The sequence below is a fragment of the Oncorhynchus gorbuscha genome, linkage group LG06 (assembly GCF_021184085.1).
Source record: "Oncorhynchus gorbuscha isolate QuinsamMale2020 ecotype Even-year linkage group LG06, OgorEven_v1.0, whole genome shotgun sequence".
NCBI lineage: Eukaryota > Metazoa > Chordata > Actinopteri > Salmoniformes > Salmonidae > Oncorhynchus > Oncorhynchus gorbuscha.
The window spans coordinates 22,812,199-22,829,649 of NC_060178.1; the positions used below are offsets into that span (position 1 = coordinate 22,812,199).

Here is a 17,451-nt window from a genome sequence, read left to right on the forward strand (position 1 = left end):
CCGTCAATCTCCCTGACCACCAATAAAATGTCCTCCGACTGGCATTTGAAGACCTGCAAATTGAGTTAACAGAATGTATACGTGCGGATTACCGTTCAGAGTTATAGGCAACAACCCTGTGAACTGTCCAAAGTGTTGTATTATTCTCTATTTTAGGTTGTTCAGATGAAAAAGAGATGTTTCTGACCAATCAGTGACCCTGACCCTCCCTGTGCTGACTGATTGTGACTCTGTCGCTGTCCCTCTGTCTGCACGCTACTTCCTGTTTGCTATGTTACTCCCTACAGCTGAGTGGGCAGCTGTAGCCAGACCCCAGACGGCTCTATTCTGAAGCGTCTGTGGCGACTGTGCGTCCGTGTCGCATAGATGATCCCCCTGTGAGCCTTGAGGTCTGCGTCTCTCCGTGGCCAGCGGATGGTCTGGTCTGGCAGCGACTATGCTCACTCTCACTCTTCAGCCTCTAATGGAGAGATAGATTCTACTGCCTCTCTCCTGCTCGCAAAATCCAGATGGCAAAATCCTCTTACGGTTTAACATAATTGGAACCAATTAATCATGTATTGGCCATGTTCCTTGGTAGCCTCTCTCCTATTGGGATAAGCACTGCTCAATTGGTTTATTTCTGTGGATTAGTCCAGTGGGTCTGGAGCTGTGTGACAGGTCCAGAGAGTCCACACATCTACTTATAGAGAGGAGAGCACTGGAGCGTGAGCTAATACAGTAGAGAGAGAGAGCAAGAGAGGGCTGAGGAGGAGGCTTGAAGTGCTGTGCACCTTGTTATGACATGCATTATCTGAATTAGGCCCACAGAATTATACCTGAGGAGGAGGGGCTTCTATGGCGGGAACTTTGAATGTCTTTGAACTTCAGAGTTGGCTTAACGTTGGACCTCAAGCTTGTGTGTGAAGAGCGGGACCAGAATTAAAAACATATCTTACCATTTTGTAGTTAATAAATCCAATGTCAAATGTGATAACTATAGTATCTATCCCTCACTAGCATTGACGGATCATAGGCGCTTTGTTGCCTGCAATGTAAAATAACATTATTAACCGGTTCCCATGCATTTAAAACAATGGAACTGTTCCGGAACAGTAAAGATCACTTTTGTTCCCGTTTCTAATTCTGTTCCTTGATAAATATTATTTTTTCAGGTTTTCAGTTCTGTTCCCTGGACCGGTTCCAACGCCTGGCGAATAGGTGTGTGTACTTTCTCTCGATCCGCCGGGCTCAGGGTCTAAAAGAGGGCCAGTTCAATGTACACAGCCTGTTGTCAAAAATTGATGGGGTTAGGATTTGGGCTAAATCAACTGATGCTGATGTAATTGTGTTTTCTGAAACCTGGCTCAGCAAGTCTGTTTTTGATAAGGATATTTGTATAAGTGGTTACAATGTTTATCGCACTGATTGGGTTAAGAAAGGTGGGGGTGTGGCTGTATATATAAAATCTAAATTCCATGTAAGTGTGGCAAAGTCTGAAACTATTTGTAAACAGTTGGAATTGCTTTGAATATTGAGGTTTCAAAGGGCCTCTCTATAACTGTGATTGGCTGTTATAGACCCCCCTCTGCTCTCTATTATTGTGATTGGCTGTTACAGACCCCCCTCTGCTCTCTATAACTGTGATTGGCTGTTACAGACCCCCCTCTGCTCTCTATAACTGTGATTGGCTGTTACAGACCCCCCTCTGCTCTCTATAACTGTGATTGGCTGTTATATACCCCCCCTCTGCTCTCTATAACTGTGGTTGGCTGTTACAGACCCCCTCTGCTCTCTATAACTGTGATTGGCTGTTATAGACCCCCTCTGCTCTCTATAACTGTGATTGGCTGTTATATACCCCCCTCTGCTCTCTATAACTGTGGTTGGCTGTTACAGACCCCCTCTGCTCTCTATAACTGTGATTGGCTGTTATAGACCCTCCTCTGCTCTCTATAACCGTGATTGGCTGTTATAGACCCCCCTCTGCTCTCTATAACTGTGATTGGCTGTTATATACCCCCTCTGCTCTCTATAACTGTGGTTGGCTGTTACAGACCCCCTCTGCTCTCTATAACTGTGATTGGCTGTTATAGACCCCCTCTGCTCTCTATAACTGTGATTGGCTGTTATAGACCCCCTCTGCTCTCTATAACTGTGATTGGCTGTTATATACCCCCCCTCTGCTCTCTATAACTGTGGTTGGCTGTTACAGACCCCCTCTGCTCTCTATAACTGTGATTGGCTGTTATAGACCCTCCTCTGCTCTCTATAACTGTGGTTGGCTGTTACAGACCCCCTCTGCTCTCTATAACTGTGATTGGCTGTTACAGACCCCCCTCTGCTCTCTATAACTGTGATTGGCTGTTATAGACCCCCCTCTGCTCTCTATAACTGTGATTGGCTGTTACAGACCCCCCTCTGCTCTCTATAACTGTGATTGGCTGTTACAGACCCCCCTCTGCTCTCGGTGATGCATTTTCTTCTTTGTCGCACCTTATGTCTAAACTTCTTTACAGTGAAATGATCTTGATTGGTGATCTCAACTGGTGTTGGTTAAAGCCGGTGTCTGATGATTTTAAAATGTTTTGTAATTCTATGAATCTTACCCAGTTGATTAACTCACCCACTCGCCCAAATCTTAAATGCCCAGATAAATCTACCCTGATTGATTTGATATTGACAAATTTTCCACATAAATATTCTGTGGTTGGTGTTTTTTGTAATGATTTAAGTGAACATTGTGCTGTTGTTGCTGTTAGAAATACCAAGGTACCAAAGACAAACCCACGTTTTATTCGTAAGAGAAATTTGAAGTGTTTTAATTTGTGATTTGTTTTATTTTGACTGGAGCAAGATTCTTTCATGATGGTTTTTCCCAAATAGTAAACAAACACGCCCCATTCCGCAGGTTCAGGGTTAAAGGGCAGGATAATCCATGGTTTTCATCTGAGCAGTCTTGTACTATTCACGACCGTAATCTAGCCTGGGCTAAAGCAAGGAAATCATGTTCTGATGCCGATTTGCTTATTTTTAGGCAGTTACGAAACAAGTGTTCTTTTCTTCTCAGGAAGGCCAGGTCTGTTACCACTGATAACCTGAATGACCCTAGAAAGTGTTGAAAGGCTATTTAAGTCTATGTCTGGTAACAGTAATGTTAATGAATTACCATCATGTGTTTTGAAGGACTCTGTTGCTATACAAAACTGAAATGCTGAATTATTTCAATGAGCACTTTGTATCATCTGGTAGGCTGTTTGATTCAGTGTCCTCTGTCTCTGTATAACCCTGTGTGGATGAACCAGTGAGAGCTGGTCAAACTTTGAGCTTTTTGCCATTCTCAGTGCAGGTGGTACATAACGCCCTGAAATCCTTAGATCAGAGAAAGACTGCAGGTCCTGATCTTTTGGATCCCTGCTTTTTAAATCTGGCAGCTGATTTCATAGATGAAACACTTACATCTCTGTTCAATCTAACCCTGGAATGTAATGAAATGCCAAAGATCTGGAAATCAGCATTTGTCCTACCACTTTTAAAAGGGGGAGAACCAACTCTTTTGAATAAATATAGGCCAATCTCAAAGCTGTCACCCCTGGTTGAAAATACTTGAAACCCTTGTAGCTGAACAGCTAAAAGAGTTTTTATTTACTAACTCTATTTTATCAATGTACCAATCAGGCTTCAGGAGGAAGCATAGCACAATTACAGCAGCCATGAAGGTTTTAAATGATATCACTGAAGCCATTGACAAAACACAGCACTGTGTCTCACTTTTTATTGATCTCTCTAAGGCTTTTGATACAGTTGATCATGCTATACTAAGGCAGATATTGTCGAGTGTAGGTCTTTTGGAGCATGCAGTTGCATGGTTTGCTAACTAGCTGTCTGATAGAACTCAGTGCACTCAATTTGATGGGCTTATGTCTGTTAAATTGTCTGTCTTGAATGGTGTGCCCCAAGGCTCTGTACTTGGTCCTCTCTTATTCACTATTTATATAAATGATTTAGACAAAAATGTCCAAAATGCACAACTTCATTTTTATGCTGATGATACTGTTATTTACTGTTGTGCCTCGTCTCTTACAAAAGCTTTCCAGAACATGCAAACTGCTTTTTAGACTGTTCAACATACCTTGTGTCAATTGAAGCTTATCCTCAATACTGACAAAACTAAACTAATGGCGTTTTCTAATGCAAGAAATGGACCTCTGAACCTTTCACCTATTACTACCTGTCAGGGCAAGGAGATTGAGGTTGTAACATCATATAAATATCTTGGAATTTTAATTGATGACGGCCTCTCTTTTAAATTGCATATTCAACAACTTACAAAAAATTGAAGCTCTAATTAGGATTTTATTTTAGGAATAAGGCCTGTTTTTCTTTTCAAGCTAGAAGGAACCTAGTATCAGCTACATGTATGCCTTTACTAGACTATGGGGATATTTTATATATGAATGCTTCCGCTCAGTGTTTGAGATCAATTGACACTCTTTACCATGGCACTTTGAGATTTATTTTAAACTGCAAAACCCTTACGCACCACTGCACTTTGTATACCAGGGTTGGCTGGCCTTCTCTAGTCACTCGTAGGCTCAGTCACTGGTATACTTTTATTTACAAAGCCATTTTGTGCTTACTACCTTTTTATTTGTGCATTTTTACTGTTCAGAAATGTGGTGGTTACTCTCTTCGTTCGCTGGACTTTATCCTGCTAACTGTTCCAAATGTCCGAACTGAATTTGGTAAAAGGGCTTTATGTACTCTGCTCCATCGTCTTGGAATACCTTACAAAATACTTTTAAACTGGAAGATCTTGTCCCGATTGGTGTTTTTAAATCACTGATGAAGGATTTTGAGGCTGATTCCCTGACCTGTCAATGTTTTTACTAGATTACTTGTCGTTTTTCATGTTGTCTGTCTGTCATTGTTTTGTAATGACTTGGTGCTGCCTATCTTGGCCAGGGAGCTCTAGAAAAAGAGATTTGAATCTAAATGGGCCCTTCCTGGTTAAATAAAGGTTAAATAAATCAATCAAATAAATAAAGGTTCAGGGGCTACAGTATTGCTCATAAATTCAGATTCCGGTCCCCTCCTATATGGTAACGCTTTCAGGACAGTTGGGCCAATTATTCTCTCCCCCCTCTCCCTCCGTCTCTCTCTCCATCTCTGGCCAGCCAATAGATGGGAGAGGACAGAGTGACAGAAGCTCCCCCACAGGTGCTTGGGGCTTGGGGCAGGGCTTTAATCGTTGCAGTATGAACACCTAAGCTAATGGTGACAGGATTTGGGCTCACTGGAGCCTCTTATCAGGCCAGCCACTCTGCTGCAGCTTTCAGGCAATCAGCCCGGCCTCCCCACAGGTACTCAGGCACCTTTGCACTTTTAAGTCTATCTGCTTGGCTTTTCGCAGCCCGGCTCAACATTTATACACACAGACATACGCACGCATTCATGCACGCTCTGCCTCCCACTAACTCTGGTTATTGGATTTCACTACCATCCGGTCCACTGAGACATAGGCATTAGTTTACCTTTTCTATCATGTAACAGTGGCACTAAAACATGAGTCTCCTGGTTGTGGTTATATTTGATCACTAACCTGCAGTGAGACGGGCTGCGGTGACTACAGGCCTCCTGTCTTCAGCCTCTAGGTTTTATTATTAGGCTGTGTAGCCAGAGCGGCTGGAGCCAAATGCTGCAGGATTTGACATAATTATTTATTATTAGGCCTTTTGGATTTGAGGTTAGAGAAAGGCCAAAGGCCACAGACCGAGTCATTTCCTGACACAGTATGGGGCTCCTTATTGGGAATGTCTATGGCCTGGTCTGCTGTAACCACCACCATATGTCTGCCCTACACAGACATTGTAGTCTTTTTAATAGGTTCCCAGTAATATTAAGCTTGTCTGTGACATCATCCGTCATCTTTTAGAGCATTAGAAGAAGATTGAGTGTTGTTTTCTGTTTCTGGTTGGAAAGGGCAGACAAGACAACAGATGTAGTTGAACCTGTGTGGCCTCTGGTCCAACACCACCCATCAACAGTCTAGTCTAACCAGAATCAGCACATTGGGTCTCCAGCCTGGCCTGACCAACACTCTGTGGATGGGAGTCACTTCCTCTTTCATTGTTGTATTCTTATATTCTCTTTTTCTCCCCAATGTGATGGTTTCCAATTAGCAGTTACAGTCTTGTCTCATTGCTGCAACGCCCATACGGACTCGGGAGAGGCGAAGGTCAAGAGCTGTGCGTCCTCCGAAACACAACACAACACAGGTTCAGGACACAATGCCCGCTTAATGGTGACCCGGAAGCCAGCCACAGCAATGTGTCGATGGAAACACTGTACACTTGGCAACCATGTCAGCGTGCATTGAGCCCGGCCCGCCACAGGAGTCGCTAGAGCACAATGGGACAAGGACATCCCTATCGGCCAAACCCTTCCCTAACCCGGACGACGCTGGGCCAATTGTGCACCACCCCATGGGTCTTCCGGTCAAGGCCGGCTACAACCGAGCCTGGACTCGAACCATGATCTCTAGTGGCACGCTAGCACTGCGATGCAGTGCCTTAGACCATTCGGGAGGCCCTAATCACTCACTTCTATAGCCGCGGCCACCACTAGCTCAGATAATGTCCTTTGCGAGCTTTGAGATTGATTTGATACAAATGTATTCAGATTCAATGGCATTTACTTTCATATGTGATTAATGATACACAGACAATGTATGCAGGATTATAAAAGATGGCTGAATAAATACATTAATGCTCGTAGCTAAAATCTGATGAAAACATTTATATTTGTGGAATATAAACATTTATATTTGTGAAATATACCTGGCTCCAATGTAGAGAGTCCGGTTCACCTTGAGAACTCTCTGAATATGCAGTGTCTCCTGTCTCAGGGATGAACGATGTGGCCGACCCAGAAACACTGGGTATCGCCGTACCACTGTTTAGAGAGAGAGAGAGAGAGAGAGAGAGAGTCAGAGGATGAGAGAGAAGGATGAGAGAGAGAGACAGAGAGAGAGAGAGTCAGAGGATGAGAGAGAGAGACAGAGAGAGGGAGTCAGAGATTGAGAGAGAGAGAGAGAGAGAGAGAGAGAGAGAGAGAGAGAGAGAGAGAGAGAGAGAGAGAGAGAGCGAGAGAGAGAGAGTCAGAGATTGAGAGAGAGAGAGAAAGAGAGTCAGAGAGAGAGAGAGAGAGTCAGAGGATGAGAGAGAAGGATGAGAGAGAAGGAGGAGAGAAAGGGATGAGAGAGAAGGAGTAGAGAGCAAAAAAGAGGGAGTTACATAATTTTGTTATCATGCAGTAGTTATCTTGGGGGTGAACAGAGAGGGGAGAGAGCAGAGGGAGGATACAGGGGAGAGGGAACCATACATCTGCTGAGTTACCATGGGAAACTGTCTAACGCTGCCATCTCTTATTGGCCTTGACTGGAGTAAGTGATAGAGTGCCCTCTTCCTTCTTATTTTGTGTCCTCCCACTATTCTGTCCATCTCTGTTCCCCCTTCCACCCATCACAGATATGCTGAGACGGTTGCCTCCCTGTCTAGGCCCATTATCTGCCTTAATCCAAAACCCTACAGGACCCTACAGGACTCCTGCATCTTAGCATTGATAGCCTGAGAAGGGTCTGAATTCAGCTGGGAGGTCTTGGTCGATACTATTGAGTTGTGGTCAATCATGGCCAACTCTGTTCTGGTCTGGAGACTGCCCTTCTATAATGGAGGCTCAGAGTCTGGCCCTCTGTGGGAGCAGCCTGACATCAACCCTGACTCTGACCTCGCACCCACACAACTCACTGACGCCTTACTCCTCACACTATGCATGTCAGCCCTGACCCCACTCCCACAACATAGATCCTGCATATGACCCGTTCAGTCACACCTCACACTACTCCACCCCTTCCATGTTAAACCATGACAGTAACCCCATACTCAACACGCTGTATGTGAGAGAGGTGTTACCTTCAGTGGGTATAAAGTTCAGAGGCCCCGGTTCCTCTGGAAATGCGGCGCTGGCCAATCGGAGGAGCCAAAACAGCAGGAAGAAGGGTGGGGCCAGGGTCGCCATGGCAGCAGTAGAACACAGACTCTGTGAAGATAAAGAGAGACAGAGAAAGCGTGGTTAGTCAGATTAAGCCGTAACAGTGACATAGCAGTACACAAACCTAGTGTGACCAGCTCACACTACAATGCACTACACACAATGACTGACTGTCCAGAAAGCAGGCATCCTGTCTGCATTCCCACAAGATCTCTCTCCCTCCAGCTGGACAGAAAAACATAGAGCGAGACAGAGATGATGGAGAAGGGAAGTGCACAGTCAGCCTGAACAGCCTGAACATGAGAAAAGACCAGACCACAGGAGCCCAATGACACATGAGACACAACGGAGGGAGGGTGGTTTACAACAAGAGGGCAGTAGATGGAGAGAGACAGAGGGAGTGAAAAAGAAAGAGGGAGAGAGAGAAAGAGAGAGAGAGAAATAAGAAGGCTGGAATGGGTGAGAGACAGGAAGAAAGAAAGAGAGACACGGCAGAAGGGAGAAAGAGAGAGAGAAAAAAGAGAAGGGGAGAGAGCGAGAGAGAGGGGGGAGAGAGAGAGAGAGAGAGAGAGAGAGAGAGAGAGAGAGAGAGAGAGAGAGAGAGAGAGAGGAGTGAGGTGTGTCAGGTGACTGTTTACTCAAATGAAATCTTTGCCGTCAACGCAAATCACATCTCTGGCAGGTGACTAAACAGCAGGTATTTTTTATGAAGCCGTTCTACAGCAGCCTGAGCCACAACGAGAGGATGGGAGACGATGTAATGCACATGGAAATACAAATGATAGCCAAATGAAGTTATCCAATCCATCGAGAAAATCACTCCTGCACTTTGGAGGAGGAAAGCCTTGGGCATTGCTATTGACTGTTGTCATAAACCTCAAACCGCCTCCCAGAACAGAAGAGATTAGAGCAGAGCAGCTCTTAGTGCTGAAGGTATATTATGCTCTGTAGTGGCTCTTTATTGTGGCTGAAAGAAAGAGCCCTCTCCATACTTATCATCCCTCTTCCTGGATGATTATGCTTCTGCTCTTTTCACAGAAAATCTCTGCGTGAGGATGTTCACAAATATACACTACCGTTCAAAAGTTTGGGGTCACTTATAAAAGTCACTTAGAAAAGCACATTTTCTGTCCACTAAAATAACATCAAATTGATCAGAAATACAGTGTAGACATTGTTAATGTTGTACATGACTATTGTAGCTGGAAATTGTAGATTTTTTTATGGATTATCTACATAGGCGTACAGAGGCCCATTATCAGCAACCATCACTCCTGTGTTTAAATGGCATGTTGTGTTGGCTAATCCAAGTTTATAATTTTAGAAGGCTAATTGATAATTAGAAAACCCTTTTGCAATTATGTTAGCACAGCTGAAAACTGTTGTCCTGATTAACAAAGCAGTAAAACTGGCCTTCTTTAGACTAGTTGAATATCTGGAGCATCAGCATTTGCGGGTTTGTTTACAGGCTCAAAATGGCCAGAAACAAAGTACTTTCTTCTGAAACTCGTCAGTCTATTCTTGTTCTGAGAAATGAAAGCTATTCCATGCGAGAAATTGCCAGATCTCGTACAAATGGAACGTGCAATTGGAGCACAGGAGTGATGGATGCTGACACTGGGCTTCTGTACGCCTATGTAGATATAAATCTGCCGTTTCCAGCTACAATAGTCATTTACAACATTAACAATGTCTACACTGTATTTCTGATCAATTTGATGTTATTTTAATGGACAAAAAAAATGTGCTCTTTGTTCATAACAAGGACATTTCTAAGTGACCCCAAACTTTTGAACTGTAGTGTATGTCACTGATGAACAAAACATGAACTATTTAAAAATATTTGTAAAGATGACACTTATTTAACTTTTGACATTATTACAGTTTACACTGTCAATAATTTGTTTTGAAAATCAATAAATGGAAAAGCTGTCAGTCACAGTGGCTGACAGCACAAACACAAATGACTCAATGAGTGGGTGTTATTCAGTGGTGTAGTGGTGTAGGTATTATCACATTTGACTCTTCAAGGTTTGGATTTCTTTATTCAAAACCATTTCCATATTTTACTGTGGTTACAAAGGCATTGCATGACACAAATGCAAATAAAGGCACTTTCACTCTGCCTTTCTCTCCTCAGCATTGCCACACACTCCACACACACTGCCTTTCTCTCCTCAGCATTACCACACACTCCACACACACTGCCTTTCTCTCCTCAGCATTACCACACACTCTGCCTTTCTCTCCTCAGCATTACCACACACTGCATTTCTCTCCTCAGCATTACCACACACTCTGCCTTTCTCTCCTCAGCATTACCACACACTGCCTTTCTCTCCTCAGCATTACCACACACTCTGCCTTTCTCTCCTCAGCATTACCACACACTCTGCCTTTCTCTCCTCAGCATTACCACACACTCTGCCTTTCTCTCCTCAGCATTACCACACACTCCACACACACTGCCTTTCTCTCCTCAGCATAACCACACACTCTGCCTTTCTCTCCTCAGCATTACCACACACTCCACACACTCTGCCTTTCTCTCCTCAGCATTACCACACACTCTGCCTTTCTCTCCCTAGCATTACCACACACTCTGCCTTTCTCTCCTCAGCATTACCACACACTCCACACACTCTGCCTTTCTCTCCTCAGCATTGCCACACACACTGCCTTTCTCTCCTCAGCATTACCACACACTCCACACACACTGCCTTTCTCTCCTCAGCATTGCCACACACTCCACACACACTGCCTTTCTCTCCTCAGCATTGCCACACACTCCACACACACTGCCTTTCTCTCCTCAGCATTGCCACACACTCTACACACTCTGCCTTTCTCTCCTCAGCATTACCACACACTCCACACACACTGCCTTTCTCTCCTCAGCATTACCACACATTCCACACACACTGCCTTTCTCTCCTCAGCATTGCCACACACACTGCCTTTCTCTCCTCAGCATTACCACACACTCCACACACACTGCCTTTCTCTCCTCAGCATTTGCACTCTGCCTTTCTCTCCTCAGCATTGCCACACACTCCACACACACTGCCTTTCTCTACTCAGCATTGCCACACACTCCACACACTCTGCCTTTCTCTCCTCAGCACTTTCACACACTCCACACACTCTGCCTTTCTCTCCTCAGCATTGCCACACACTCCACACACACTGCCTTTCTCTCCTCAGCATTGTCACACACTCCACACACTCTGCCTTTCTCTCCTCAGCATCGCCACACACTCTGCCGTTCTGTCCTCAGCATTGCCACACAACCAGCCATTGTAAAACCATCTAGACATCATTATAATGAACTTTATCAGAATATGTCATCTTAACGGAGCATTGCTCAAATAAATTCCTCTCATTGAAGTCAGAACAAGAGAAGTCCCATAACACTAATCGCTCAACACCCAAACCCCAACAGTAGAGTAGAATGAGAGAGGAGAGAGTCACAGGCAGAAGAAAAGGAGGTCAGAGGAGAGAAGAGAAGGAATGAGAGAAGAGGAGAGAGAAATACATGTGGAGGAAAATAAAGAGTGGAAGTGGGTGAGTCGGTATTACCAGAGATTCCATTGTGTCTATTTATTAATAATGTATGACTAAATGCCAGGCTTCACACATTCAATTAGCATAATTAGAAACTGAGGGCTCTAGGATTTCATGGGACAACAAGCTAAGCAGATACAGTAGACGTTCAGGGGCAGACACAGCATACAGATCCAGAGAAGTGTTTTCCTAATTATGACAAATGACTGTGGTGGAGTCAATTCAGTGAACAAAGCTAGCCTTTATATTCTAGCCTGTGGCCTTGAGTTTAACTGTAGCCCCAGCCTACTGTATAGCATTCCTTAGCATTACAGTGTAATTGGCTATACTGTATTTACTACAATAGCCATCCACTCCAGCAGGCTTGACACACAGCCATTCATTTGTCCATTCCCACAGACCTAGATCAATGTAATTACAGACATTTAGCCAGGACATTTCCTAAATAAAGCAGTTAAGACATCATTTAGGGTCTGAGATGGAGGGGAGGCTGTGGACGCTGTATTCACAATGGACAGCGAGGGGTCGCCACTGATGGCTTCAATAACACATCATTGGGAGAGTCAACTCTTTAGAAACTCTTATTGAGGAGTGATATTGTGCTGATAGAGTGGAGAACAGGGGCCAGACAGACAGAGGAGAAGAGGCAGGAACCAGGGACCAGGAAGGGAGGCAGGAAGGAGGCTGGCGGGAGGCAGGCAGGTAGAATGAGTGCGATGCAGCATCAGGTTCTGGGTAAACAAAAAGATTGACGCAATACTCCGGGCTGAGATGCTTAGCACGTCAATGACACGGCTCATACTTGTCATTGCTTGGATTTTCTGGAAATTTGAATGCTTTTGTTCGTAATTAAGGATGCCATGGACTCCAATCTCTTCTATCTCAAATCAAAGCAATTTGATTAGATGTTCAGGAGTCTTATGGCTTGGGGATAGAAGCTGTTTAGAAGCCTCTTGGACCTAGACTTGGCGCTCCGGTACCACTTCGTTCGACTACCCTCTGTAGTGCCTTGCGGTCGGTGGCTGTGCAGTTGCCATACCAGGCAGTGATGCAACCAGTCAGGATACTCTCGATGGTGCAGCTGTAGAACCTGTTGAGGATCTGAGGACCCATGCCAAATCTTTTCAGTCTCCTGAGGGAGACTGGTGTGCTTGAACCATGTTAGTTTGTGATGTGGGCGTCAAGGGACTTGAAGCTCTCAACCTGCTCCACTACAGCCCCGTCGATAGGAATGGGGTGTGCTCAGTCCTCTTTTTCCTGGAGTCCACAATCATCTCCTTTGTCTTGATTACGTTGAGGGAGAGGTTGTTGTCCTGGTGCCACATGACCAAGTCTCTGACCACCTCCCTATAGGGTGTCTCGTCATTGTCAGTGATCAGCCCTACCACTGTTGTGTCATTGGCAAACTTAATGATGGTGTTGGAGTCGTGCCTGGTCGTGCAGTCATGAGTGAACAGGGAGTACAGGAGGGGACTGAGTACACACTCCTGAGGGGCCCCTGTGTTGAGGATCAGCATGGCGAATGTGTTGTTACCTACCCTTATCACCTGGGGGCGGCCCTTCAGGAAATCCAGGATCCAGTTGCAAGGGGAGGTGTTTAGTCCCAGGGTCCTTAGCTTATTGATGAGCTTGCAGAGCACTATGATGTTGAAAGCTGAGCTGTAGTCAATGAACAGCACATAGGTGTTCCTTTTGTCCAGGTGTGAAAGGGCAGTGTGAAGTATAATAGAGATTGCATCATCTGTGGATCTGTTGGGGCAGTATGCAAATTGTAGTGGGTCTAGGGTTTCAGGGACATTGGTGTTGATGTGAGCCATGACCATCCTTTCAAAGCACTTCATGGCTACAGACATGAGTGCTATATGTCGGTAATCATTTAGGCATGTTATCTTAGTGTTCTTGGGCACAGGCACTATGGTGGTCTGCTTAAAACATGTTGGTATTAAAGACTCGGACAGGGAGAGGTTGAAAATGTCAGTGAAGACACTTGCCAGTTGGTCAGCGCATGCTCGCAGTACACGTCCTGGTAATCCATCTGGCCCTGCGGCCTTGTGAATGTTGACCTACTCACAATGGCTGTGGAGAGCGTGATCACACAGTCTTCCGGAATAGCTGGTGCTCTCATGCATGTTTCAGTGTTATTTGCCTCGAAGCAAGCATAGAAGTAGTTTAGCTCGTCTGGTAGGCTCGTGTCTCTGGGCAGCTCTCGGATGTGCTTAGCGGGATTAGTGGGATAGCGGGATTTCTCATAAGCTTCCGGGTTAGAGTCCCGCTCCTTGAAACCGGCAGCTCTGGCCTTTAGCTCAGTGCAGATGCTGCCTGTAATCCATAGCTCCTGGTTGGGGTATGTACGTAAGGTCACTGTGGGGACGACATCATCAATGCACTTATTGATGAAGCCAATGACTGATGTGGAGTATTCCTCAATGCCATCGGAGGAATCTCGAAACATATTACTGTCTGTGCTAACAAAACAGTCCTGTAGCTTAGCACCTGCTTCCTCTGACCACTTTTTTATTGGTCTAGTCACTGGTGCTTCCTGCTTTAATTTCTGCTTGTAAGCAGGAGTCAGGAGGATAGAATTATGGTCAGATTTGCCAAATGGAGGGCAAGGGAGAGCTTAGTATGTGTCTGCTTCACAGCCTTGGCGTTAGCGTGTGTACTCTGAGAAAGTGCTTCCATTACGTAGCCCTGAGACTCTTGTACTATGAAGCACACCTTGGATTGGAGAGCAAACCCAGATTATGCATGTCCTAAATAGAGAGATTGGTAGGTATGTTGTGGTGTGTTACAGTATTCAGTTGCATGAGGCATGTCTTATTATACAGTGGTAACACACGACTCCGCTGTAAATCAATAGCTGAGCTCTGGTACAAGTAGACAAGCACTAATGACCAGAGTGGGTTCATCAGTGAACTTTACAACCCAACGATCGAAACTTAATGGCATTGGTCAATATTTTAAATATGTCTCCGTAGAATATAGCAGGCCTTCATGGGAAAAGGGAACTGAAAAGCCTGAACCAGTGTAGTACTGTACTCTCCTTTTTCCCACAATGAATGAATCCCTTAATTTGCGTGCTGCAAGCCCCACTTCATAGATCTTATAGCGGCTAATTGTCATATCAGGGAGGGGAGGGTGTGCTTTATGGAGTGTGTAGAATCAATCACAGGCTAGCCTCATTCAGTTTGGAGCGCTTTCAAGTAGCAATAACAGGAGACACTACCTACACTCACAGTAGGGATTCCTTTACTGGAGAAACACAGAATGTTATCATATTAACTTCTCATAAGATCACATGGACACATGAAAACACAGGTTTTTGGAACACCTGATCACGTGAAATGTATGCAGTTTTTCCGTGAGGGTGGATAGAAAGTGAGAGGAGACGGATACTCATAAAGGAGAGACGAAATGAGGAAGAAAGTTAGAAAAAAAAGTAAGCGAGTGAGAAAGAGAGAGAGAATGAGGGAAGGTAAGAGCACAGAGTGTGGCAGAAAGCACTGAAGGAATCACGTTGGATATGTGGAAAGTGAAGCTAAAGTATGCGAGGAATGCTTTAATAGGTTGGAGGCTGGGAAAGGCGCGGAGAGCGGAAGAGCATCGAGCCAAGAGTGGACTGATTCTTTCCTGAGCACACCCTAAATCTGCTCCAGTGACCCGGGATGCTTAACCTCCCCTCATCCCCTCCCTCCCTCCTTCTCCTCCCCAGGGACAAGCCAGTCAGCTCAACTTTAAACTCTAAACACTCAACCACCAGTGCAGGTTCCGCTCCACAAATTATCCCTCTCACTCACGCCTCATGTAAAAACATGGCAGGATTCCAGTCACTCACGCCTCATGTAAAAACACGGCAGGATTCCAGTCACTCACGCCTCATGTAAAAACATGGCAGGATTCCAGTCACTCACGCCTCATGTAAAAACATGGCAGGATTCCAGTCACTCACGCCTCATGTAAAAACATGGCAGGATTCCAGTCACTCATGCCTCATGTAAAAACACGGCAGGATTCCAGTCACTCACGCCTCATGTAAAAACACTGCAGGATTCCAGTCACTCACGCCTCATGTAAAAGCACTGCAGGATTCCAGTCACTCACGCCTCATGTAAAAACACTGCCGGATTCCAATTACTCACGCTTCATGTAAAAACACTGCAGGATTCCAATCACTCACGCCTCATGTAAAAACACGGCATGATTCCAGTCACTCACCCCTCATGTAAAAACACTGCAGGATTCCAGTCACCCACGCCTCATGTAAAAACACGGCATGATTCCAGTCACTCACGCCTCATGTAAAAACACGGCATGATTCCAGTCACTCACGCCTCATGTAAAAACACTGCAGGATTCCAGTCACTCACGCCTCATGTAAAAACACTGCAGGATTCCAGTCACTCATGCCTCATGTAAAAACACGGCAGCATTCCAGTCACTCACGCCTCATGTAAAAACACGGCAGGATTCCAGTCACTCACGCCTCATGTAAAAACACGGCAGGATTCCAGTCACTCACGCCTCATGTAAAAACACGGCAGGATTCCAGTCACTCACGCCTCATGTAAAAACACTGCCGGATTCCAGTCACTCACGCCTCATGTAAAAACACTGCAGGATTCCAGTCCAATCAACCAACACATGGCTGTTTGCATGAAGACTGATGTGACTGCATGGCTGTGCTCTAGACTTTCTGTCTCTGGTTTGGAACCGTAGAGAAGACACACGTACCGTAACACCACCAGACACACGGTCACTTTGACCACATTCTTAGAGTGTCGTCTTTGGACACAGCCATTTCCCTTGCACAGGTGATGGTAACATAGCTATGTTTATTTATGGAGTGGGATCTATATTACCTCTTCCAGCATGGCTACATCACTCTTTATATTAGCAGCATTGCCTGGGAACATATCTTTAGTTTCTACGCATTACAGTCAGAAGGCATTACCCTTCAGCATTCATCTTATTATCTTGGAACAATATATCTCACTATTGAGGGTGTGAGTTGAGCACTGAGCAGACAGAACTGCAGAGCCGTGCTTGGCGGAGTACAAAAGTCCTATATATGTGCTTACTGTTGATGAAGGAGTTATATCTGCAGGTATGACTGGAGCTGTACCTCCAGGCCCTATGTCACTCCCACGAACCTCCTCACTCATCATCATTACACCTACTGAGAGGCTGAGACGGAGAAGTGTGTGGGGCAGCAGCACCAGCCAGGAAGAATACGCCATTGTCTGAGAATGTCTGGAATAGGGATTGGTAACAGACATCTGTAAAAGCTGATCAGATAAAAAGAGTGTTATGACAACATTTCAACCTGGTGATCCATACATCCATTATGACCACATGTTCTGTCACAGAGACATAAACACATCACAACTATAGATAAATGGGACCTGACCTTTAATCCCGGCCCAGATTATAGCTATCATCAGCAGGACAGGGATCAGAGAGTGGGGTCGCAAATTACACATAAATCAGGAAATACAACTTCACGCAGTAGAAGTAAAATAACAACCCGTTGGAGTGACAGAGAGTACAACCATAGCATCCATCACCCGTTGGAGTGACAGAGAGTACAACCATAGCATCCATCACCCGTTGGAGTGACAGATAGTACAACCATAGCATCCATCACCCGTTGGAGGGACATAGAGTACAACCATAGCATCCATCACCCGTTGGAGTGACAGAGAGTACAACCATAGCATCCATCACCCGTTGGAGTGACAGAGAATACAACCATAGCATCCATCAGCCGTTGGAGTGACAGAGAGTACAACCATAGCATCCATCACCCGTTGGAGTGACAGAGAGTACAACCATAGCATCCATCACCCGTTGGAGTGA

The 17,451-nt window shown here is 45.1% G+C and overlaps 1 protein-coding gene across 5 annotated transcripts in view; it reads right to left on the reverse strand.

Moving 5' to 3' along the window:
• The window catches only part of LOC124037706 (semaphorin-6B-like), a 164,724-nt gene that overhangs the window by 67,057 nt on the left and 80,216 nt on the right, over positions 1–17,451 (reverse strand). For all 5 annotated transcript variants that reach the window (XM_046352685.1, XM_046352684.1, XM_046352688.1 and 2 more), the window contains 2 exons: positions 7,953–8,079; positions 6,819–6,933 (listed from right to left, as the gene is read on the reverse strand). In XM_046352685.1, the coding sequence (XP_046208641.1) occupies positions 6,819–6,933; positions 7,953–8,079 (242 nt within the window). The remainder of the gene's footprint in view (positions 1–6,818; positions 6,934–7,952; positions 8,080–17,451) is intronic.